The 26189-nt window shown below is 39.8% G+C and overlaps 1 protein-coding gene across 3 annotated transcripts in view; it reads right to left on the bottom strand.

The window, feature by feature from the left end:
* Window positions 1-26189, bottom strand: part of asb3 (ankyrin repeat and SOCS box containing 3) — an 85277-nt gene that overhangs the window by 6242 nt on the left and 52846 nt on the right. For 2 of the 3 annotated variants that reach the window (XM_048535715.2, XM_048535712.2), the window contains 3 exons: window positions 21461-21712; window positions 7080-7213; window positions 1984-2237 (listed from right to left, as the gene is read on the bottom strand). In XM_048535715.2, the coding sequence (XP_048391672.1) occupies window positions 2026-2237; window positions 7080-7213; window positions 21461-21712 (598 nt within the window). In that variant the 3' untranslated portion in view covers window positions 1984-2025. The remainder of the gene's footprint in view (window positions 1-1983; window positions 2238-7079; window positions 7214-21460; window positions 21713-26189) is intronic. The other variant, XM_048535714.2, reaches the window with a different exon arrangement.

Below are 26189 nucleotides of genomic sequence, written 5' to 3'. Positions count from 1 at the left end.
GTTTGAGAATGTACATAGCATGATTACTAAGTTTGCAGATGACACCAAAACAGGCGGTATTGTGGACAGTGAGGAAGACTATCAGAAATTGCAGCAGGATCTTGATTAGCTGGGGTAGTGGGGCATGAAATGGCAAATGGAGTTTAATACAGATCAGTGTAAGGTGTTGCATTTTAGAACGTCAAATGAAGGTAGGAGTTTCATGTGAATGGTAGGGTCTTAAACAGTGTGGTGGAGCAGAGGGGCCTTGGAGCACAGCTCTCTCGAAGTGGAGTCACAGGGAGATAGGGCAATGAGGAAGGTTTTCGGCATACTGGCTTTCATCAGTCAGGGCACTGAATATAGAAGTTGGGAATTTATACTGCAGTTGTTCAGAACATTGATGAGGTTGCTGTTGGAGTATTGCGTTCACTTTTGGTCATCTTGCTATAGGAAGGATATTATTAAACTGGAAAGAGTGCAGAAGAAATTTACAATGATGTGGGCAGGGCTCAAGGGACTGTTATACGGAGAGGTTGGACAAGCTAGGACATTTTTATTTCGAGCGTGGAAGACTGAAGGGGGATCTCATAGAAGTATATAAGATCATGAGAGGCATGGATAGGCTGAATGCACTAGGTCTTTTTCCCAGGGTTGGGGAATCAAGGACTAGATGGCATCAGTTTAGGCTAAAAGGGGAAAGAATACATAGAAACCCGATGGACAATATTTTTATGCAGAGGGTCGTATGCATATGGAATGAGCTGCCAGCAAAACTGGTTGAGGTAGGTACATTAACAGCATTTAAAAAACATTTGGACAAAAACATGGATAGGAATGGTTTAGAAGGATATGGACCAAGTGCAGGGAAACTGGGTTAGTGTGAATGGACATTTTGATCGATATGGACCAGTTTGGGCCAAAGGGCCTGTGTCCGTGCTGTAGGACTTTATGGCTCCATGACTGCCCACGGGAAATCTAAATACAGCACATATGCAGGTTGGCATTTATCCACATTGCACGGTATATCCTCAAATACCTCCAATAAGTCAGTCAAACCTGATTTCCCTTTCCAATTAATCCGATTTGTAACAAATGCTGTGCGCATTCAGACTCAGAAACTTCAGTAAACATAAAAAAAATTTAAAGAACTGAAGATGCTGGAATTCAGAAACAGAAGCAGAAACCACTGGAAAACGCAGCGCATCTGACAGTATCTGTGGAGAGAAAGCAGAGTTAACATTTCAGGTCAAGTGACCCTTCTTCAGAATGTTACTAGACCTAAAACTTCAACTTTGATTTCTCTCCACTGATGCTGCAAACTTGCTGAGTTTTTACAAAAATGTCTGTTTTTGTTTCAATGCCTTTAGTTCAGTCTTTTAACTATGATCGCAACAATGAGAGAGAGGGGGAAACTGGCAGCTCTTTCAAAAAGCCAGTAGAGTCATCAGGAGAGGGCAAACAGCTTCCTTCTATGCTGTAGTATTCTATGTCTCTATGAAAATTAGGTGTATCATGTGCAGAAGAGAAAAGTTGAATATAGTTCTCATCTATCAGAATCTAGCACCCCCATTTGAAAATTAAATTATGTGGATCTTAGCTGAGAACAGAATTGCACCGACTATATTAATCCCCAGTCAACAGTCTGCCAGGATTCATTGTCAAGGCTTATAAATGAACATCAGCCCCTTGGGTGAGCTACTGGAGGATGCTGGGAGCTGTGTAAATAAACAAGAATGAAAGACATAAAAAGAACAGGACTAGTCACGGGGGACAGATTTAGTGAAAAACTCTCCCTGACATGATATTTGAAGACAAAAACACAATGCACAATCATTGAGAAGTATTGCTCACAGTTCACATTCCACAATGCCTTACAATGGTAGATCCTAAAACAAAACAGACGAACGACAAGATTAATTAGAAACAAAAATTGACAGATACACAAATGACACCTTAAGCATCAAGACACAACATCCATGCCATATATATTTTTCAGTTTACCTCTCACACGTCAGATGTTTTCCATGATCAGTTGTATGAATATTAAATGTAACCATGTTCTCTTTGGATTTCTTCTTGGCTCTCTGAAATTTCTGGAACGCCATATAATTTCAATACTTCTTTATAAAGAAGAAAATCATGCAGACAGACAGGGAGTGGCAATTGACAAATAAATTTATCAGAACGAAGAAATTCACTTTTTAGAGTTGATCGAATTTTTAAACGACAAAGGTGCGTCAACGAAGGTATGTCATCTAAATTGGAACAGAAAATACAGGCATGATGGAAAAATATGTCAAATACAGACCAAAATTATATTCTTTGTGTCCAGCTTTCTGCTATGTCTCAGATCCAAAGGGATTTAGCTGAAACTTAATACATGTACTTTTTTCTTGCTATTCGCATTCATACGGCAGTTTTCGGATATTCATGCATGTTAACATTTGAAGCTAAATTAGTTCATTGCATGTCAATTCTTTCACTAATCCCTCTTTGTATTAACCTTGCGAGGGTTATGGTTATTACCAATTTCATTTTTAATGCATAAAAAATGCTGAAAAGTAAATCCTGAGAAAGTGGTTATTTCACTTTTGTGACAAAAACAGATATCAGTCACTCTTAATTAACCAAATACAAACTAATGGTTATCTCAGGACCTGGGCGCATGTTATAGAAGTTTTCCAAAAAAAAAACAGGAATTCCACAAGATCACTTGCTGAGTTGTGTTTCAATGCTGAACAGACCAGAAGATCCAAAGTTAATTTCAATTAAAGAAAAACCAGACTTCTGCAAAAGGTCTCAGACTCTCTAGACAGCAAAAGTGGAATAGAAACAAAAGACTTATCCTATCCTGAACACTCTCCAGACAATGCTCCAGAAAATGTTTAATGTTGTGATACCAGTGCTATCAATATCCATTCTTGGATTTTCACATGAAGAATAAGTACTGGTCAGTTATAAGCAGCTGCCCTGGAACCAAAGAAGTTTAGTTTATGTCGAAGGTAATGCCTTCAGAGACAGATGCAGATAAAATAAGTACCAAAAAACTGCTGGCAACTGCGACCATGAGGAGCTCGGACAGTTCATCCGCTTCTCCAACACCTTCCACCCCCACCTTAAGTTCACCCGGACTATCTCTGATACCTCTCTCTCCTTGCTGGACCTCTCTGCTTTCATCTCTGGCAACCACCTGGAAACTGATATCGATTTCAAGCCCACCGATTCCCACAGCTACCTAGAATGCAAAAAATGCCATCCCCTATTCCCAATTCCTTCACCTCTGCCGCATCTGCTCCCAGGATGAGGCATTCCACTCCTGTACATCTCAGATGTCGTCGTTTTTCAAGGACCGCAACTTGCTCCTCTCAGTGGTTGAGAACGTCATCGACCATGTGTCCCGCATTTCCCGCAACTCATCCCTCACACACTCTCCCCACAATAACAACCAAAACAAAACCCCCCTCGCCCTCATGTACCACTCCACCAACCTCCAGATCCAACGCATCATCATCCGACACTTCCGCCATCTGCATTCCGACCCCACCATCAAAGACATTTTTCCCTCCCCACACTTATCTGCTTTCCACAGGGACCACCTTTTCCGCTCCACACTTGCCTCCAACCCCACCACACACAGCACTTTTCTCTGCAACCACAGGAAGTGCTACACCTGCCCCTACACCTCCCCTCTCATCCCTATTTCAGGCCCCAAGAAGACTTTCCACATCAAGCAAATGTTCACCTGCACATCTGCTAATGTGGTATACTGAATCCGATGTTCCCGTTGTGGCCTCCTCTACATCAGGGAACCCAAGCAGAGGCTTGGAGACTGCTTTGCAGAACACCTACGCTTGGTTCGCACTAAACAACTGCACCTCCCAGTCGCGAATCACTTCAACTCCCCCTCCCACTCCTTGGACAACATGTCCATCCTGGGCCTCCTCCAATGCCACAACAATGCCACCTGAAGGTTACAGGAACAGCACCTCATATTTCGCTTGGGAACCTTGCAGCCCAATGGTATCAATGTGGACTTCACAAGTTTCAAAATCTCCCCGCCCCCGACTGCATCCCAAAACTAGCCCAGCTCATCCCCACCTCCCTAACCTGTGCGTCCTTTCTACCACCTATCCACTCCTCCCATCTCAAACCCCACCCCCACCTCCTACCTACCAGCCTCACCCCCACCTCCTTGACCTGTCCGTCTTCCCTTGACTGACCAACCCCCAACTTAGCTCCCCACCTATACCCTCCTTTACTGGCTCCCTCCCTGCCTGCTTGACCTGTCCATCTCCTCTCCACCTAACTGCTCCTGTATCTATCTTCCATCCACCTCCCCCTCTCTCTATATTTATTTCAGAGTCCCCTTCCCCTCCTCCATTTCTGAAGGAGGGTCCAGACCCGAAGCGTCAGCTTCCCTAGTCCTCTGATGCTGCTTGGCCTGCTGTGTTCATCCAGGTCTACGCCTTGTTATCTCTAGTGAGTTGGAAATGTCTCTTTTGTTGGAAATGTCACCAACTGAACTAGGATTGAGACATAAGATACTGAGTGCAGACTACATATGCCTCTCTTTTTCCCTATAACAAAGGAGCAAAGAATATTTATCTTAGCAAAGTCATAGTAGCAAATTTAATGAAGAGGATGGACCCAATAATAACTGACGTCATGAGAAGCCAGTCAGGAGATAGTGGGAGGTGACTTCAGTCAATGTCCATCTCTCTTAAGTCACGTTAGGCTTAGACCAATCAGAATATAATTATGTAATTGGTCGCAATGCAGATAATGTTCTGGGGACCTGGGTTCAAATCCCACCATGGCAGATAGTGGAATTTGAATTCAAAAAAAAATCTGGAATTAACAATCTAATGGTGACCGCGAATCCATTGTCGATTGTCGGAAAAACCCATCTGGTTCACATATTCTTTAGGGGAGGAAACTGCAATCCTTACCTGGTCAGGCTACATGTGATTCCAGACCCCCAATGTGATTGACTCTGAACTGCCCTGTGGGAAATTGGGAATGGGCAATGAATCCTGTCTAGCCAGCAACACCCTCATCCCGTGAATGAATAAAAAAAAGAGAAGGTATGGACTGGAAAGAATTAATAAGCAACAGCTTTCGGTGATCATGATGTATCTTGTGAGGAAATCTAATGTCATCCCACTAGTAATTACAAAATACAGATTAACCATTTGAGATGTGAACAAGCAATAATGCGATTGAATAGTACGGTCATGTGTACTAACTTGGAATGTGAACTATCCTAATACAGTAAACATATGGATGATAATGGAATAGTGTTGGTTAGTCGGGCTTCAGATTGGTTTCACAGATCGGTGCAACATTGAGGGCCGAAGGGCCTGTACTGTGCTGTAATGTTAAATGCTCTTAACTGAGTGGAGACTGGGGTAAGTAAATGAGTAACCTGTGATTGGAAGCTTGTTATCAGTAAAAAATGTATTCAACCTTCAGTCTTGCAATAACATTTGTGCTGTACGCCGTTTCCTCAACGTGTACATCTAATGCACATGAATTTCACATGGTCTAAGAGAAAATAAAGAGTTAAACTCATCCTTTCACACAGCACACCAACAGCATCACACACATGAACATACTGCAAATAATGATCATTTACTCCCACACTCAAACAGGGCCAGACTTCCCTATTCACTAAACAGCACTACAGCAATATACCAAATATATCTAATCTTTTTTGCACTGAGCATTATTTCATTCCACTAGGTAGTAGTACTCTTGTCCTTGCAACAGCCCCTCCTCTAATAATTATTTCAATAACCCTCACATTCCAACTGCATAATATTAAGCGATCCTTCTTACCCTCTCACACTCCTCCCTCATCTCTGTTTTAGTCCTGATCCATTCATCTATTACCCTCACCTCATTTAATGCTCTCTCCATATCAAAAAGAAGTAGAGCCATTAAGTTCCCCCATTCATCCATTATTTAGCAATTCAGCCTGGCTCAGGGACCCACCTTCCCAAACAGGAAGGCCCCTATTCAGAGGAACAGTCACCGGACCCAAAACATCAACTCTGATTTTTCTTCACAGATGCTGCCAGGCCTGCTGTGCTTTTCCAGAAACAACATTTCTGTCACTGCCTTCTTGCTTAATAAAGTGTCAGTGGATCAATCAAACGCTCGTTACACCTGACTGATGCATAATGATCAGAAAAATCATCAGTGACCAATAATATCCAATGTAATAAAATGTGAGGCTGGATGAACACAGCAGGCCAAGCAGCATCTCAGGAGCACAAAAGCTGACGTTTCGGGCCTAGACCCTTCATCAGAGAGGTTTTTGTGCTCCTGAGATGCTGCTTGGCCTGCTGTGTTCATCCAGCCTCACATTTTATTATCTTGGAATCTCCAGCATCTGCAGTTCCCATTATCTCTGATATCCAATGTAAAACTGCAGAGAGCCTAAGAAATATTCCTCCAGCATCTGCAGTTCCCATTATCTCTAAGGAATATTCCACTGTCTATCACTAATCATTCAAACACTTCCAACCATATCACCTGTTCTCCTGCTCTTCCCTCCCTCTTGCCAAGATTGATATTTCTCAGAAAAGAAGGATGTTTAAAACATCTGATTTATTTTCTAATATATAACGCCAACACGAATGATTTCAGTTATAATTCACATTAAATTATAACTAAAGAGCACAGTAGTGAAAGAAAAGTGAGCCAAGAAACAGGTAGCATTTAAGGATCTCAGAATTATGATAACCGGGCAGCTAAAATTACTAGAACATGACAGTGATTTTTATAGATAGAAAAACTTTGAAAGGATTATGAGTCGCAAAAGACAGAAGTCTCAGGGCAAATATGAAGCAAATAAATATGTTTAACAATACGAAGAAGAAATAAATATATAGCCTTTCACAACACCAGGAGGAAATTCAGACAAAAACAATCAGCACAGGCAGTGAGAGGTAAAAGAAGTTAAGTAAACAATCTCAAATAAAAGCTATTTCAAAAAGATTGCTCTAAATTTAGTGACCTCAGTAAGAATAAGAATCTGTATTAAGCGTCACAGTGACTCAAATGTACTTCACTTTAATTGAGAGCTTACATACCAAAATATTTCTGATGAACCCAAGTAGAGTTTGCTCTGCGACAGTAAAGAATCTGCTCCACAACTGTTGGAAGCCTCTTCCAGTTTGTGAATTCAAGTGTAAAGTTAAGCATGTTATCACTGGCAGTATTTAACCTGTAGAACAAAAAATAAATGATACATTGCAAAAATACGAAGTTGTCAAATGCTTAAGATCTAATTATAAACAGCAGATAGTGGTGTTGCAAAATCTTCTCATTATATTCATTTTTTTTATACTGAGCAAGCCAGCAATTCCTAAGTTGTAGCACTTAAGGAACAGGCAATTTCAAGAATTGCTGGGTGACAACATTCAATTCTATCTAGCAAATGAAGATGACATATTGATAGATTTTCAAATCAGTCAATCAGATTAGTTTGGGCAAAAATTAACGTCAAAAAATTATAGACAGGGATCAAAGGTCAGTGAGTTCTGACAACAAAAAGGAGACTCCATATTTATCATCTTAGCTCTTGCTGTTAACTATAGCTTAATTCTAACTTTATTGCTAATGCTGATAACCTGATTTTGGTCAGTGTTTATAAACAACTCAGGAACAGATCGTCATTCTTTACAAAAGTTATAGCAACTAACAAAGTCATTTTCGTTTTCAACACATATAGTAAAATTCACCCTGAAGATCTAAATCAGCTTTTAACCTCTGCAATTCTCAGCACTCATTTTTGTACATGGATTACGCATTCTAGAAGGGCTCTCAAGTTACGAGACAAGTAACCTTACGTTGGGATCCCAGATGAGATCACCAAATTACATAATGAACTGAAACTAGAAAGAAATTTCTCGTAAAACTCAGCATGTCTGGCAGCATCTGTGGGAAGAAAGCAGAGTTAACGTTTTGGGTCTGATGATTCTTTATCAGAGCTGGTTAGGGGCCAGGAACTTTTATCTTTACAGTGGATGAAAGACAAGAACCAGAAGAATAAGGCCAAAAGATTCTGCAGTTTTGATTAACCAGTAGTATTCTAACTTGTGACTAAAAGTAAAACAACTTACAATGCAAGTATACTTATTTCTAACACCCAGAATTGATCAGGCTGATATTCTATCATCAAACACCCCATCAGATAACAAATGCAGTCAAGCCTGATCCCAAAGATTTCTCCACAATTCCCCCCAGAATTGATCAATACTAGAAAAGTAAACCTAATTCAATTCAATTCAAACGTATTAGATTAGATTCCCTACAGTGCGGAAACAGGCCCTTTGGCCCAACAAGTCCACACCGCCCCTTGAAGCGTCCCACCCAGACCCATTCCCCTTTAACACACACACCCCTGAACACTACAGGCAATTTAGCATCACTGATCCACCTAGACTGCACATCTTTGGATTGTGGGAGGAAACCAGAGCACCCGGAGGAAACCCACGCAGACACAGGGAGAATGTGCAAACTCCACACAGACAGTCACCCAAGGCTAGAATCGAACCTGGGTCCCTGGTGCTGTGAGGCTGCAGTGCTAACCACTGAGCCATTGTGCTGCCCCGTGTATAGGGTATAATTAGTAAGTTTGTAGATGACACGTATATTGGCAGCACTGTTGATAGTGAAGTAGATAGTGGGATTGATCAGGTATAGTCAGACGGGATTTGTTACAGGGACTCTGTCTAACTAATGTAGTTGAGGTTTGAAAAAGGTGACAAAGTATATTGATAAGGATAGTCCAGTTGATGTGGATGACATGGACTTCAATAAAGTCTTTGCAAAGTTCAAACATAGAAGGCTGGTTCAGAAGTTAACAGTCTATTGGATTGAAGGAAAGTTAATAAACTGGATCCAAAATTGGCTTACAATTGGAGGCAAAGATGGTGGAGTGTTGTTTTTTGTAACTAGAAGCTTGTGACCACTGCTTTACCATAGGATTTGTTGCTGGGACCCTTGCTCTTTGTTATTTACATTAATAACTTAGATGTAAAGCCATGTGGTGGCCCCCTGCACCGGTCTGCTGCAGGGAAATTTTGGACAGAGACTGAGGTTTGTCTTTTTAACTTTGCTTTTTGTTTTTCTGATCTATTAGTGTATAGCTGCAGAGTAACTATTTTTCATCATTTTTCTATTCTGTAACTAAGGTTGGTACTTAGGTACCTTTGCATCTTAGATGGCGCTGTAAGTGGCAATTTATAAACTTTTCACTGGTACTCATTTGAGTATGTGAAAATAAATCTAATTTCAATCCAATTCAATTAAACGTATAAGGTATAATTAGCAAATGTGCAGATGACATGAATATTGACAGCACCGTTGATACTGAAGGAGACAGTCTCAGGCTACAGTCTGGTATTGATCAGCTGGTAAATTGGGCAAAGTAATGGCAGTTGGAGTTTGATCCTCATAACTGCAAGGTGATGCATTTTGGGAGGTCCAATAAGGGAAGGACATACTCAATGAATGGGAGAACTGAGGAACAAAGGGACTTTGGTGTAAAAATGCAGAGATCCCTGAAGGTGTCAGCACAATTGGACAGGGTGGTGAAGAAGGTATCTGGGATGCTCATCTTCATTAGCCAGGGTACTGAATATAGGTGCACGAAGTCTTGTTACAACTTTATGAAACATTGGTAATGCCTCAGATGGAATACTGTGTACAGTTCTGGTCACCACACTATCGAAAGGACATAACTGCACTGCAGAGGGTGCAGAGGAGAGTCACCAGATGCTGCCTGGGATGAAAGGTTGGTTATGAAGAGAGCCTTGGATAGGCTGGGTTTGATTTCCTTGGAGCAGAGGCAGTCGAGGGGGCATCTGATTGAGGTACACAGAATTATGAGAGGTTAGGCAGAATAGGTTGGGAGAATCTCTTCCCCATGGCAGACGTGTCTAAGACCAGAAGACATAAGTTTAAGGTGAGGGCAAGTAGTTTAGAGATAGAACAAAGATTTTTTTTCACCCCAGTGGTAGATATCTTGAAACGTGCTGCCTGAGAGGAGGGTGGAAGCAGATACTCTTGCAACATTTATAAAGCATTTGGATGAGTACTTAAAATGCTGGGGGCTGTGGGCCAAGTGCCAATAAATGGGATTACTGTAATTTGGTGTTTGCCGCTCAGCATAGGCATGGTGGACCATAGGTCTGTTTCTATATTTTTGTCTCCATGACCTCCCCTTTGGCCAGAGAGGAATTAAAAATTTGGGTCAGGGACTCTTATTTCCTCCCTCACCTTCCGCAGCAGCCTGGGATACAACTCATTTAGCCACCATCATCATCTCCTCATCACCATGTCAGACTGCTTAAGAACCTTACAGTTCCTGTGCCTGAATTCTACATCGTCCTTCACCAAAACGAAGACCGATGTGAAGTGCGTGTTTGATTCCCTATCAATGTTCGCTGACTCCATAAATTGTCCCCTTGGTTCCTAAAGTCTTACTCCTTCTCTGGTTATTCTCATCTTTTTGTTTAACTTACAGAATATTTTGGAATTCTCTCTAATCCTATTCATATTTTTTCAAGCCCCACTTTGCTTTCCAACACGCTTTCTTAAGATCCCTCCCTGCACTTTCGATACTCCTTTAGGGGCTCTATTGATTTGCTCACTTTGTACCTTTTAAAAGCCTGTCTTTTCCTTTTTATCCAATCCTCAATATTCCTGGACATCCATAGTTCTCTGGGCTTGTAGCTCCTACATTTCACTCTAAAGGGAACATTTCGGGCCTTTACACTGGTCTATTCTATTTCAAACACCCCAATCCAAAATCTTTTTAGCAAACTCTTTGTTTCCTTTTTGATAACAAACTTAAAATGTATGGAGTTGTCATCACTATCACTAAAATGCTCTCTCATAGTCACCTCAAACAACTGTCTGGCTCCATTCCCCAGAATTATGTCCAGCACTGCACTGTCCTTTGTTGGATATTCCACATGTTTACATAAAAAATCCTTCTAACTACATTTCAAGAAATCTGCAATCTCTAACACTTCACAAAACGAATATCCTAATTAATGTTGGGGAAGTTGAAAATCTTCCAGTTCAATTACCCTATTATTGTTTTTACACACACCTTACTCAATTGCCGACGTGTCTTCTCCACTATTGCCTGCTGACTAGGGTCTCCATAACATTCTCCCAGCAGTGTGATTGCTCTTTCTTTAATTCCTAAGCCTTACCTACAAAATCTCATTTTAGGCCTCTTCCAAGATATTATCTCTCCTTACTGCAGTTACTGACTCCTTAATTAATAATGTGACACCACCGCCTCTTTTACACCCTCCCCTCTCAATTGCCGACGTGTCTTCTCCACTATTGCCTGCTGACTAGGGTCTCCATAACATTCTCCCAGCAGTGTGATTGCTCTTTCTTTAATTCCTAAGCCTTACCTACAAAATCTCATTTTAGGCCTCTTCCAAGATATTATCTCTCCTTACTGCAGTTACTGACTCCTTAATTAATAATGTGACACCACCGCCTCTTTTACACCCTCCCCTATTCCCCAAAATGTTGAGTTGCAAGTCCTGCCCCTTCTTCAGTCACATTTGTGATGACAACAACATCACAATTCCACATCAACCCACACCTTTAACTCATCTGATTTACCTATAATACTGCTAACATTGAAGTATAAGTCAATGAACTTTGCCTCATTCAATAAAAGTTCATCATCACAGAAGCCCCTTTATGAAAGTATGCGGTGTCCCTCTTGTACCGACATTCTTTTGTCCCCTCCTTTTGCTAAACTAGTTTAAATTCCTCCCAGCAGCCCAAGCAAAACCACTTGCAAAGATGTTAATCCCATTCTGGTTCAGGTGAAGACCATCCCACTTGTACAGGTCCCACCTTCCCCGGAACTGGTTCCTGTGATCCAGAAGTCCAAAATCCTCCTTCCTGCACCAACTCCTGTGCCACACACTCATCTGCCCTACTCTCCCATTTCTATACTCACTTGCTTATGCCAACAGGAGTACTTCAGAGGTTATAAACATTGAGGTCCTGCTCATATAGAGGTAGGAAGAATTGCCAACGCTAGAGTCTGAGAAAACACAGTGTGGAGCTGGAGGAACACAGCAGGCCAGGGAGCATCAGAGGAGCAGGTCCTACTCACTTCTTGATGCAAGACCTCATCCTTCATTCAAACAATATTGTTGGTACTAATGCATATCAGTGCATCTGTCTTATCACCCTCCCCCATTAGGATGTGCTGCAGCTGCTCAGTAACATTCCTGACGCTTGCATTGAGAAGGCATTACACCAACCAGGAGTAACATTAGCAGCTGCAGAAATGCTCATCTTTTCTCCTAACCATTGAATTCCCCCATCACTATCACTCCTGCTTTGTTTTTCCTCCACTTCTGTAATGTTGGCCTGCTTGTGGTGCCAGAGCTTGGTTCTATCTGCAATCCCTTGAGGAACTAACACCCTCATCAGCTTCCAAAATGGAAAAGCAATTGTGAGCGGGACTCCAGGGGGTTCCTGCACAACCTGCCTGATTCTTTTTGACTGTTGAAGTAGTCACCCACTCCCTTCTTCCCCCAAACCTTTGAGCTGTGTTGTGACCACCTCTCTAAATGTGTTCTCCATATAACTCTCAGCCTCGGGATATGACACAATGTTTCCAGCCGCGGTTCAGGCTCCAAAACATGAAACTTAGCTTTCTGCAGTTGAGATCATATCTTACACCCAAGGTCATCTGGGACATCAGTAAGGTCAATGACTTCCCACGTACAGCAGGTTGTACATTCTAGCAGGCTAACCTCACCTGCTGTGACTTAAAGTTAAACTTATTTGGTCTTATAAAGTCCTTACAACCATTAAGTTCCAAAAAGACTTCACAAACTATAAACCACCAAAGAAAAAAAAGCACCTCTTCCCCACTGTGCTCCATATTCCCAGAAACACACACTCTGGTTGTGCCTCTTTTAGGATATGCTCGCTCCCAACTGCTCATGTGAAGCTCACTAAAGAATTAAATCTATTAGCCTTGTTGGAAAGGTTAAAAACTGTCTGAAAAAGAGCTTTTCAATTTAAGACGTTTTGATATAGCAAATAGGAAAACGAATCCTCTAACAAAGGGGTTAATAACTCAAAGTCATGAATACAAATTCATTGGAAAAAACAATACATGAGGAGGAGCTCAAGAGAAATATTATCACTCAAGAGTTGTCAGGATCTGAAATGCTGCTCAGAAAATGTGATGGACATGGAAGCAGAACAGAATCTGGAGCATGAGACACTTACAAGACTGTAGAAAAGAGTTAGTGTAGACAGCAAGCTAATGACCTACATCAGTGCTGCAAACTTCCAAAAAAATAAGATTTTCTCTTCAAATAACAGGAACACATTAATCTGGATCTCAAATGCAAGCAATAATTTACTGTATTTAAAACGACTGAACAAGAAAATATTATTGAATTAACTAAATGGACCGATGCACACGTAATGGGTAATTCCTAACAATAGTATGTATCCCTTTATCAAACAGGAGGCTAACATCCTGTTAACCTGTTCCAAAAATAATACAAATTAGACAAAGATATTTTGTTTGATTTGATCAATATCAAGTGTTCCAATAGAAACACTGACAAGGCCAGCTAATACTAACTTGATCCATTGAACAGCCAGAGAAGACAGTTCCTTAGGCCCTAACGAGAGCTCATGTCACTAAACCACCTAGTGTCAAACAGAGGTTTTGAACAGCATTTTGTTTTCTGTAGGAGAAATCCTTTCTTTCTTTTCAAAGAAAGCAATTTTGTAGGATGGCCTCAGATGTCTTAGATCTCTGAAACCGGTCTCAATGAGTGCCAAATTAGACCAAAGGTGGGTTGTCTGACAATAGGCATTAGTTTCTAGTAAAAAGCACAGCAAATGTTTGGCTATACTTAACACAGAATTAAAGCCTGGTAAATGACCAGAGATCTCTTTCAAAATGTGACTACCTAGCAAAATTAAGGACGACAGTGGAAACCAACCTTTTAATAGACATGCAATTCAAAACAAACCAAGTGTCACTCCACATGAAAAATTTTACGTTTATATCGAAGAGGAACAGAAAATAAAATCAAAGTAACAGAACAACACAAGTCATATTCCCCAGGAAGGTCATCTAATCCTTTCCAAGGAACACTTATCAACATTTGAATTACACAGGAATTAAATTACTTGATCATAATACTTTGCTATAATATACGAATCATGTGTAATATCTGTAATATTTTAAAAGTCTATAAACTCTGTGGCTAAAATTTCTTTTGCATAAAGAATTAATTTTAAAATATCGAATATAGACAGCTATAAAGCATATAGTTCAGTTTTATCAGCTGTATGCTCCTAGACTTTTGGGTTAAACAAAATAATCAATCATACTAATGCTTGAACAAACAAGGAAATGAGCTTCCTAGTGATAAATTACATTACATTGCACTAATTTATGCAACAGTGAATTTGCTTTACAATTGTAGATTGTTGATTTACCTCTACAAAACAAATCAACAGCAGCAAAAAACGATGATTACCTCTTACGATTATCTTGTGAAAATCATGAACCATTAATAATAAACTAAATACATGGCTGACATTGACTAATTATTAATATGTTGCTTCATTTCATCACAAGTAAAATTACCTCCAAATTGAAAGCTCTAAAAGTTCGATTTGTAATATACAACTTTTCTCAATGGAATCTTATCATTGACAGAAAATAAAACCGAAATATTTGAATTTTATTAAATAAATTTATCACAATCAATCATTTTTTGAGCTGAATGTCAAGTCTTCAGGTTTAAACAGGATTATAGCACACAATAAAGCAGACTTCACAACTGATAATAGGCAGGTGCAGACATCAGTCTTCAGTGAATAAGATCAATGTCTATTATCTGCTGCTGTCAAAAAAGCAAGCAAAAACATTTCCTACTTTCGAACATTTATTTAAAAGATATAATCAAACATCTTTTAACTGCAGACAAGTATGGTAAGTTAGAAATCCCAAAGCCAGCTTAATCAAGAACTCTGGCCTTTGTGGCACTCACTCCATTCTCAACTATCCTAAATATTTCTTGAATTTAAAGCAGGTTTGCAAAATATAATCTAAACCAAAGATTAGTTTATATTTACGTCATTAATTGCTACAATTGCTGAAGTGTATGAAACCCGAAAACTGTAGGTACATTGAAACTGGAAGAAGCAATAATATCATGTGTGGATTTTCCTCTTTATCTGTTACAGTCCATTTAGTTTGTAAGTAAAAGTAATTTTCCTCATCATTTTGTGTCTCTCAGATTAAACCTGTCCTCTCCAGCCTGCTCTCTCAAGCTACTTCCATGATTTTTTTTTCAGACCAAATAGGTGGTTGGTGGGCCCATTAAGGTATAGTCTGAAGCAAATATTTTGTTAAAGTCTGCCTTGCACCAGTCCTAAAATACATTTAGCAACATTTAGAATTATTTCTGACATTTTCCAACTTGAAAATTAATCTCCATTCTTTCTTCAAGCATGAGTCAGGCAAGATGGATACCATGTTTGGAATTTTGGATAATAGTTCCTCAAGGGGATATTTATACTTTCAATACATTTTAGCCTTCTTGGAATATTTTAAAACTATATACATTACTTTTTCCTTTAAAAAACAAACAGAAGACCAAATAAGCAGATTAGCGAGCTTAGGGCACAGTCTTAAGAGTCATACAGCATGGAAATGGATTCTTTGGTTCAACCAGTCCACACCAAACATGTTTTCAAACTAAACTAGTCCCACCCGCCAGTGCTTGGCCCATATCCCTCCAAATCTTTCCTAGTCATGAATTTATCCAAATGTCTTTTAAATATTGTAACTGTATCTGCATCTACCACTTTCTCTGGCAGTTCATTCCATACATGGACCATCTCTGTGTAAAAAAAATTGCCCCTCATGTCCTTTCTCCTTTCACCTCAAAAATATGCTCCTTAGTTTTGAACTCCCAATCCCTAGGAAAAGACCCTGGTCATTCGCCTTATCTATGCCCCTCTTGATGTTATAAATCTCACTAATATGACCCCTCAACCTCTACACTCCAGTGAAAACAGTCACAGTCTTTCCAGTTTGTTTTTATATCCTCAAACCCCTCCGTTCCTGCCAACATCCTGTTTAATAATATCCTTCCTATAACAGGGTGACCAGAACTGCACGCAGTCCTCCAACAGAGGCCTCACCAACGTCCTGCACAACCTCAACATGCTGCCCAAACTCCTATTCTCAAAGGTCTGAGCAATGAAGGCATGAGTGATAAATGCCTTTTTAACTTCCCTGTCTACTTGCGATGCAATTTCAAAAATTATGTACCTGAACCCCGAGAGGTCTCTGTAGGAGCAACTTACTACAAATGCTGGAATCTGAACTGAAAATGAAACATGCCAGAGATCACAGCAGGTCAGTTTCAAGCCTAGATGACTCTTCATCAACCCTGATGTCATCGAGACTCGAAATGTAACCTTGTTTTCTCTCCACGGACGCTGACCTGCTGTAGTCTCCAGCATTTTTTGTTTTCAGTTCACCTTAGCAGTCTCTGTTCAACACTGCCAGGGTCCTACCATTAATTGTACAAGTCCTGTCACGGTCTGTATTACTAAAATGCAATACCTCACATTTATGAATAAATATCTTTTTGTTGTTTGAATGTATTAAATTTTTAATCCATTTTGATGAGTTAACAAATGCATTGAGCCAAAAGATAAACATTGAACAGATTAGTTTGTTGAAAAAGAAGCACACAAAATAAATCAAATCACTGGACCTTGAACGTAAATTAAGATAGGGTGAACCTATATACTGTACAGCTGCAGCATGAACTCCCATCTACTATACTTAATGCACTGACCAATAAAGGCAAGCATACCAAACGCCTCGTTCACTATCCTATCTACCTGTAACTCTACTTTCAAGGAACTATGAACCTGAACTTCAAGGTCTCTTCGTACAGCCACACGCTCCAGGATCTTACCATTTAGTGTATAAATCCTGTCTGATTTGCCTTTCCAAAATGCAGCATCTCACATTTATCTAAATTAAACTCCATCTGCCACTCCTCACCCCATTGACCCATCTAAACAAGATCCCATTGTACTCTGAGGTAACCCCATCACTGTCCACTACACCTCCAATTTTAGTGTCATCTGCAATCCTACTAACCATAACTCCTATGTTTACATCCAAATCATTTATATAAATGATGAAAAGCAGTAGACCCAGCACTGATCCTTGTGGCACACCACTAGTCACAGGCCTCCAGTCTGAAAAGCAACTCTCCACTACCACACTGTTTACTACTTTCAAGATACTTCTGTATCGAAATGGCTAATTCTCACTGTATTCCACGTGATCTAACATTGTTAAACAGTCTACCATGAAGAACACCTTACTGAAGTCCATATAGATCACGACAAACACTCTGCCCTCATCAATCCTCTTTGTTACTTCTTCAAAAAATACTCAAGTCAAGTTAGTGAGACATGATTTCCCACCCACAAAAACATGTTGACTATCCTTAATCAGTCCCTGCTTTCCATAGACATGTAAATCATGTTCCTCAGGATTCCCTCCAACAACTTGCCAACCACTGAGGTCAGGCTCACCAGTCTTCTGGAATCTCACCTGTGACTATCAATGGTACAATTGTCTCAAGAAGGGGCTGAACAATCTCTTCCCTCACTTCCTACAGAATTCTACTGAACACCTGATCAGGATTTAAGCACCTTTATGCGTTATAAGACATTCAGCACCTCCTCTTCTGCAATATGGACATTTTTCAAGATGTTGCTGTTTATTGCCCCATGTCTTCTACCTTCCAAATCCTTCTCCACAGTAAACATTGATGCAAAATACTCATTCAGTACCTCCCCTATCCCCTGGTGGCCTTGCTGATCTTTAAGGGATCCTATTCTCTCCCTAGTTACCCCTTTGTCCTTAATATATTTGTAGAATCCCTTTGGATTCTCCTTAACCCTATTTGTCAAAGCTCTCTCATGTCCCCTTTTTGCCATCCTAATTAAGCATTCTCCTGCTGCCTTTATATTTTTCTAGGGATTCACTCAATCCCTGCTGTCTATACCTGACATATACTTTCTTCTTTTTCTTGACCAAAACTTCAATTTCTCTAACCATACAGCATTTCCGACACCTACCAGCCTTGTCCTTCACCCGAACAAGAACATAATTTCTCTGGGCTCTCACTATCTCACTTTTGAAGACTTTCCATTTCCAGTCATCCCTTTACCTGCAAACATCAGCCCCATACAACTTTTCAAAGTTCTTGCCTACTACCATCAAAATTGGCATTCCTTCAATTCAGCAGTTTAACTTTTAGACATACTCAATCCTTTTCCATCACAATTTAAAAACTAATAGAATTATGGTCACTGGCCCCAAAGTGCTCCCCCACTGACACCTCAGTCACCTCCCCTGCCTTATTTCTCAAGAGCAGGTCAAGTTTTACGCCTTCTCCAGTAGGTACATGCACATTCTAAATCAGAAATTTTTGTTGCACAGTTAACAAATTCCTCTCCATCCAAACCCTTAACAGTCTCAGTCTATGTTTGAAAAATTAAAATCCCCTAGCATAACCACACTACTGTTGTTGCAGATCGAAGACCTCATTACAAATTTGTTTCTCAATGTCTAACTGCCTACTGGGGAGTCTATAGTGCAATACCAATAAGGTGATCATCCCTTTCTTATTTCTCAGTTCCACACAAATAACCTTCCTCGACAGATTCCCAGGAATATCTTCCCTACGTACAGCCGTAATGCTATCCTTAATTATAAACACCACACCCCCTCCTCTCTTGCTCCCCTTAACTATCCTTCTTATTGTATCTTATCCTGGATCATTAAGCTGCCAGTCTTGTCAACCCCTAAGCCACGTCTCTGTAATCGCTGATGATAGTCCAGACATATGTTCCCAAATATGCCCCAAGATCATCTGCTTTGGCCTCTTAAATTGAAATGAATGCAGTTTAATTTATCAGTCCTACCTCATTCTCTGCTTTGTCTTACTCCTTTTTTCAACTGTGTCAGTCTCGGGCTGCTGTCTTGCGTCACTATTTCCCTGGGATCCCCCACCTCTGCTAGTTTAAATCCTCCTGAGCAGCTCTTGCAAATCTGTCTGCCAGTATATTAATCCCCTTCCAATTCAGGTGCAATCCATCCTTCTTATTCAGGTCACTCCCACCCCAACATCAGTGCTGACTGAAGAAACCTGGAAGTTAGCGAAATACCTGCAAAGTCAATTGAGGGACTTCAGCATACATCACAAGGGTGTTTGGCTGATCTGAAACACCCAAGATGATGATAGACAAGCACTTTAAAATCACTCCTCTTCTGAAGAAGGCCACTTTCTAGAATTTTTGGTATCTTAACCAGTTTCTTCTGAGTGGCTATGCTGAAACCACATTTACAGCCAACCTTCCAACGGCATCCAAGTTGCATACATATTAGGATGAAAATTTTCCTTCATTGAATTAATCTAACCTTGGATTCTTCAACATCTTACTGAGGTAGCATGCTTGAAATCAAGGCCCACTATTAAAAAGTTTGCAAAAGTTCCAGTGTATCTGTCTTTTATATCCAGCCTGCTAGAAACCATGGGCGCTTTATTTCTTAATAATAATTAATAATTATTACAATAAATAGACAGAAAATAAATAGATTCTAGCTACAGAAAAACAAATATGAACCATCAACATAACTATACTAGTTAGTGTTTTAACTCCTTATAAACCAACCCCTTCCCACACACAAAGACAAACACGACAGACACAAAAAGAAAATGGACATTATGGGTAGAGAGAAGGCAGTTCAGTGGTTGCTAGGCTGATCCTTTTGCTGACAACATCGTTGCTCCTTCATTTTCCCTTCTCCGGTACTTTCGCTTGCACGAAGGAGGTACATTTATAAAAGCTTCTAAAATTAATTCAAGTCAAAGCTTAAAGCAACTGATGAAGGGAAATAAACTGGTTAATATTCAGGCAGCTGGAGGAATACAGCAGGCCAAGAAGCATCAGAGGAGCAGGAAGGTTGACAACCCGAAAATGTCAACTCTCCTGCTGCCTCACCTGCTGTGTTCCTCCAGCTCCACACTGTATTATCTCTGACTCCAGTATCGGCAGTTCTTGCTATCTCTATATTCAGGCTTAAGATTATTTTTAACTCAGAGCAGAAACACAGATCGTTCCTTTTCAGAGATCGGATTGCTTCTGACGTGAGCATTCACACTCCCAAGCACATCTTTAGGAGCCAATTTCTTAGTTGTTGGCATGGGGGAGGCCTTTGTCATCAATAGCTGGTCACTAATTCACAGAAAAATCATCTATTCGTTCCTGGCCAAATCTCCATTTGTAAATATCCTTTAGCTCCAGCTCACCTGCAACTAGACCTGCCACCACTGTATGCACTAACAGCTGTACAAACAGCACCTACAATGAATGTCAGGTAAATTGCTTTTAAGAAAATGTGGCAATTCTTCTACAGTCCTTGTCTTTTAAATTAGCCCTTCTCCATTTTAGTCCACAAGCAAAAATATTGAAAAATAAAGAGATACAGTCTTTATAATACTGCATAAAGTCATGGTCAAGTCCCAGTCAGGATTATAATCCTGCTCTGACAGTGTTAAGAGCATTTCTGGTAAGAATGAGGAATTTGTACTCCTGGATTTTCTTCTTGCATACCTTGCACTTGCAGTCTATTCATTTGTCAATCATTCATACCTTCCCAGAAATATCAAACTGCAGATTTGAGTTTTGATTCATAATACACATTTTCCTGGAGTTATTTTCTTTTCATTGTTTTTATGAAATATAATTGGTGCCAAAAATTACCCCAAAAAGAAAAATGTAGCAGATGAACTGGGACTTGTATTTAGAGACTGTGACGGAAAAACTAAGTTTTCAAATTAAGCAATTTTTGATTCATTGGAATGGGCAAAGATCAGATGCTGGATTGTGAATGCTGCTTTAATTAGAAAGTATCATAGATATAAAAAAAAATCTAACTGCAACATTAAGAATTATGCCCCTTCATTACTGACCTGCAACATTACACTTCTGCTTGGTACAATGTTAACAAGCATGCTAAATGATTAATACCATAATTCAAGCTGACAGCTACAAATCAACTAGGCACCTCTGTATACATAACTTTTAATCAATCCCTGTAGAATACTAGCCTGATGTCTACAGTTAGTCTTGGTTGTGTTACCCGTTACCAAATTAAGCTTATAAATAATATAATGTTATATTTAACTAAGAACTTAAGCATACAAACAGGTAGCCTTGAATGATGTTTTAACTTGTATGTCTATTTTCTGTATTATTATTTTAACTTTAAAGAAGCCATTTGCAATTTATTTTAAAATTATCAAGCAGATGCATCTCTGAATACATTACTTACCATGTTTCACTAAGCAGATCAACAGGATTCAATCCAGCTAGTAATAGGTGAGGCAACCACTGCTTGTACTGATGTTCTGATAATAATCCATACTTTACAACATCAGCCAAATGACTGCCCAATGGTAATGGGTAACCCTTTGCCAGAAGAAACTGCAGCAAATGGAAGCATTGATATTGCAGGCAATAACAATAATGAAGACCTGTTACAATAGCTCCAGCTTGAAGAAGGATGTAAACAATTGCAAAAAACCTAGAGAATAACATAAATGGGAAAATCAGTCTAGCTTCTTGAATCATATGAACAGCAGTTTTTTTTTCAGGACACCCAACAATCTTCATAACTTATCAGCCAAGCTATTTCCCAGGATTGGTTAATTATGAATAAATGTACGTGCAGTTAATCACTTTACGTACGCACATCAAGGTGAAAAAGTGCACAACTGGCCTGTTTGTTTGCCTGATGCTATAATAAAGCCAATGGCATCTGTATCGAACATATGCATAAGAAAACAAATTTTAATTTTGTCTCTTGAACAATAAAGAGAAATGTCCATGGTGTAAATTGTTCAACAGCATTATCAATATATAAAAAAACATTAACTTGATAACACAGCACTTTAACTTCTATGGAGAATATATTACAACAGATTGGCTAATTAATAAATAGAAAAGATAACTGAAAAATGTATTTCCCTTATAATAAATGTTACATGCTGATATTACAAATTTAAAAATTAGATTTCCTGTTTCCTTTGAATAAAATATGTTTAAAGAAAAAAAAAATCACATTCTTTTGATAAGACTGGTCAAGACAACAACAGCCTATGGAATCCCAAGTGATATGTTGTATCAAAATTGTCAATGATGGAAGTTTCTGTGACTGGAAGACTGTTTCCTGTGGGATTCTTCAGGGCTCAGAGCTGGGGCACTTGCTTGCAGCTGAATGTAGATGGTATGATCAAGGAGTTTGCAGATGACCTGAAAATTGACAGATTGCTAAAGTGTGAGGAGATAGCCATAAACTGCAATAAGGCATCATTGGTCTGGTCAGGTGGGCAGAGTACTGGCAAAAGGAACTCAAGCTGGAAAGGTGCAAGTTGATGCACTTGGAGAGGGCTAACAAGGCAAGAGATAACATTATAAATGATAGGACCCTGAAGAGTACTGAATATTGCAGGGAACATTTGTAGCTCAGGTTGAGGTTCTGGATGCGAGTTTGCTCGCTAAGCTGGAAGGTTCGTTTTCAGACGTTTCATCACCATTCTAGGTAACATCATCAGTGAGCCTCCGACGAAGCGCTGGTGTTATGTCCCGCTTTCTATTTATCTGTTTAGGTTTCCTTGGGTTGGTGATGCCATTTCCTGCATTCATCACCAACCCAAGGAAAACTAAACAGATAAATAGAAAGCGGGAGACAACACCAGCGCTTTACCAGAGGCTCACTGAATGGTGGTGAAACGTCTGAAAACGAACCTTCCAGCTCAGCGAGCAAACTCACATCCAGATTGCAGGGAACTTGGTACACATATCCCTGAATGTAGTCGGGTAGGTAGATAAGATGGTTGAAGAGACATACAGGAGACTTTCCTTTTATTAAATGAGGCTAGAAGAGATACAAGAGCAAGGCAGTTATGTTGAAACTGTATAAAATGCTGGTTAGGCCACAAGTGCACTACTGTGTGCAGTTCTGCTCTCTGATTGCAGGAAGGACGTAATTGCATTGGAGATGATGTAGAGGAGATTCACCAAGATGCTGACTGGCCTGGAGCGGCTGAATTATGAGGAAAGGCTTGATACGTTGGAGTTGTTTTCCTTGAGCAGTAAAATTTGAGTAGAGACCTAATAGAGGTGTATAAGGTATTGAGGAGTATAGATACTGTGGAATAGGAAGGAACATTTTCCCCGCCATTAGTACAGGCGTCAATGACTAGGGAGCATAGATTTAAAGTGAGAAGAGAAGGTTAAGAGACAAGTTGAGGATAATGTTTTCACTTAGAGAGTGGTAGCAGTCTGAAACTCAGTTTCTGAAGGGGGAGGTGGTTTGAGTCAGAAAATGTTGTAACATTTGGCCAGCATTTAGATATTTACTACACTGCTACACCTTCCAGGGATGTTAGCTAGAAGCTAGAGAGAGGGATTAACATAGTCGGATCTTTATTACCAATATGGACACAATGGGCCAAATAATCTCCTCTGTGCTGTAAATAGCTATGCGTCCCATTTGTAGTCACAGGTAGAACAGAATTCATCGAATCCTTACAGTGTGGAAACAGGCCCTTTGGCCCAATAAGTCCACACCGAACCTCAGAGCATCTCACCCAGGCCCATCCCTCTATAACTGACCTAAGCTACACCTCCTTGAACACTACAGGCAATTTAGCTTGGCCAATCCACCTACCCTGCACATCTTTGGACTTTGGGAGGAAACCGGAGCACCCGGAGGAAACCCACACAGACACGGGGAGAATGTGCAAACTCCACACAGAGAGTCGCCCGAAGCTGGAATTGAACCTGGGTCCCTGGTGCTGTGAGGCAGTAGTGCTAACCACTGAGCTACTGTGCCACCCCTTTGCTTCCGGTCTGTTAAACAATCCATTATACGTGCAAGTACATTGTCACCAACTCCATGAGCCCTTACTTTGTGTATTAATCTTTTGTAAGGCAACTTACCAAATACTTTCTGAACATAGAGTGTATTATACCTTTGATGCCCCTTTATTTACTCCGCTAGTTTTATCCTCAAAAAATTTGTCAAATGGATCTGTCATTAAAACCATGCTAATTTTATCAAATTGTACAATATTCTATGTGCACTGTTAAAACTGCCTTAATAATGATGAAGTTCAGCATGTTCCTGATGACTGATATCAAGCTGACTGGCCTTCAGATCCCAGTTTTGACCAGCTTCCTATTTCTAAGATTTTGACATTTTAAGCTTTTCTTTCTTTTTTACTTACATTAGTCTTAAAAGTTGTTTTTATATTTGTAATTAGTTTGCACTCATCCTAATTTCTCCCCCTTTTACCTAAAATTTTGATGGGCATCTGCTGGTTTCCAAAATACTCCTTATCCTTAAACGTATTACTTTCCTTTACAACGTTAGAAACTTCTTCTTTAAATCTAATACTATCCCAAACATTCCTAGATTGTCACAAATGGCGTCTTGCTAAGTTTTGTGTTTTTAATAAAATATATTTTTTTGTTGAACAGTTTGAATTGTTTCTTTAAATATTTTCCAAAGTTTATTTACTGCCATACTTTTAACCACTAAACTTAGCATCCCTCCCTTCATACCTATGTAACCGACTTTGGGGCCCTCTATAACATATACTTAATGGATACACGTAAAATAATAAAGATTAAACTGAAAACAAGATAATAGTACAAGGACAGCTAATTCCAAACAGCAGTTAAACTACACTGTACTTAAATGATGGCTGAACCAACTTGATCAAACACTTCCCAACCTCCTGCCTGTAATCCTGGAAAAAGCAAAAGAACAAGTAACAACATGGGGATAAAACTGAAATAGAAGGATATAAAGGAATAAACAATTATGCAAATACATTAGACAAAACAAAGTGGAAGGAAGCTTATTGTTAAATTGGATCCAAGCTTAAAAATGAAGCACACTTTTCACCTAACTTTTCCTTGAAGAAACCTTACCAACCTGCTCACTCCCCAGTCACAGATATCCACTGCTTATAATTGATTTTAAAAATCAATGTGTTCAAATGTGACACACCAGTGTAGCAGGTGGAACTTGAACCCATACCTTCTGACCCAAGGTTAAGCCTATTGTCACTGTGCCACCAAGAGACCTCCTGCCCCAACCCCTCTATCTCCCATCTCCTGTTTACTTTTCACCCAAGATAATAAAATGTGAGGCTGGATGAACACAGCAGGCCGAGCAGCATCTCAGGAGCACAGGTGCTCCTGAGATGCCGCTCGGCCTGCTGTGTTCATCCAGCCTCACATTTTATTATCTTGGATTCTCCAGCATCTGCAGTTCCCAATATCTCTGATACTTTTCACCCATTTCTTTTTCTAATCAATCTGTTCAGAGATATTATCACACACCCCTAGAGCAGGTGGGATGTGAACCCAAGCCTCCTGATTCAGAGGTAGGTACACTCCTGCCCCACAAAAGCCCTGCCATTTAACCACAATAACTTGATATTAACACCTATCACTTGTTTACTGAATTGAGTTGACACTGGCACTATCATGGAGTATAAACTCTGGCATCAACCAGTTGGGCTGAATGGTGTTTCTGTACTGTATAATTTACATAATTCAAAGAATCTGTATGATTTCTAACGTATCTATTACGAGACAACAATTTGTATTATTAATTAAAGTAAAAACAAGGGTTAGTCCATTGTCACCTCGCCTGAATGCTTGAATCAATTTTCAATTTTGAAATGCAATAACATGTAACAAAAATAGGTGTTGAAGAACTTTGTTTTGAATGGGCACAAGTTAAAAATCCAGATTTTTGACGTCTAAACTTCAAAGATCTAAAAAAGACAAAAATCAGAAAATAACAGAGACCAAAATGCTAATTTAAATTTTAAATGATAACATCAAATGCTATTTGACAGCACAATAATAATAAAATGTGAGGCTGGATGAACACAGCAGGCCAAGCAGCATCTCAGGAGCACAAAAGCTGACATTTCGGGCCTAGACCCTTCATCCAAATTTGACAGCACAGTTCACTTTCC

This window comes from Stegostoma tigrinum, chromosome 9, assembly GCF_030684315.1.
Source record: "Stegostoma tigrinum isolate sSteTig4 chromosome 9, sSteTig4.hap1, whole genome shotgun sequence".
Lineage (NCBI taxonomy): Eukaryota > Metazoa > Chordata > Chondrichthyes > Orectolobiformes > Stegostomatidae > Stegostoma > Stegostoma tigrinum.
Note: the sequence above shows the minus strand (reverse complement) of the source record. Positions and strands in the feature narration are given on the sequence as shown.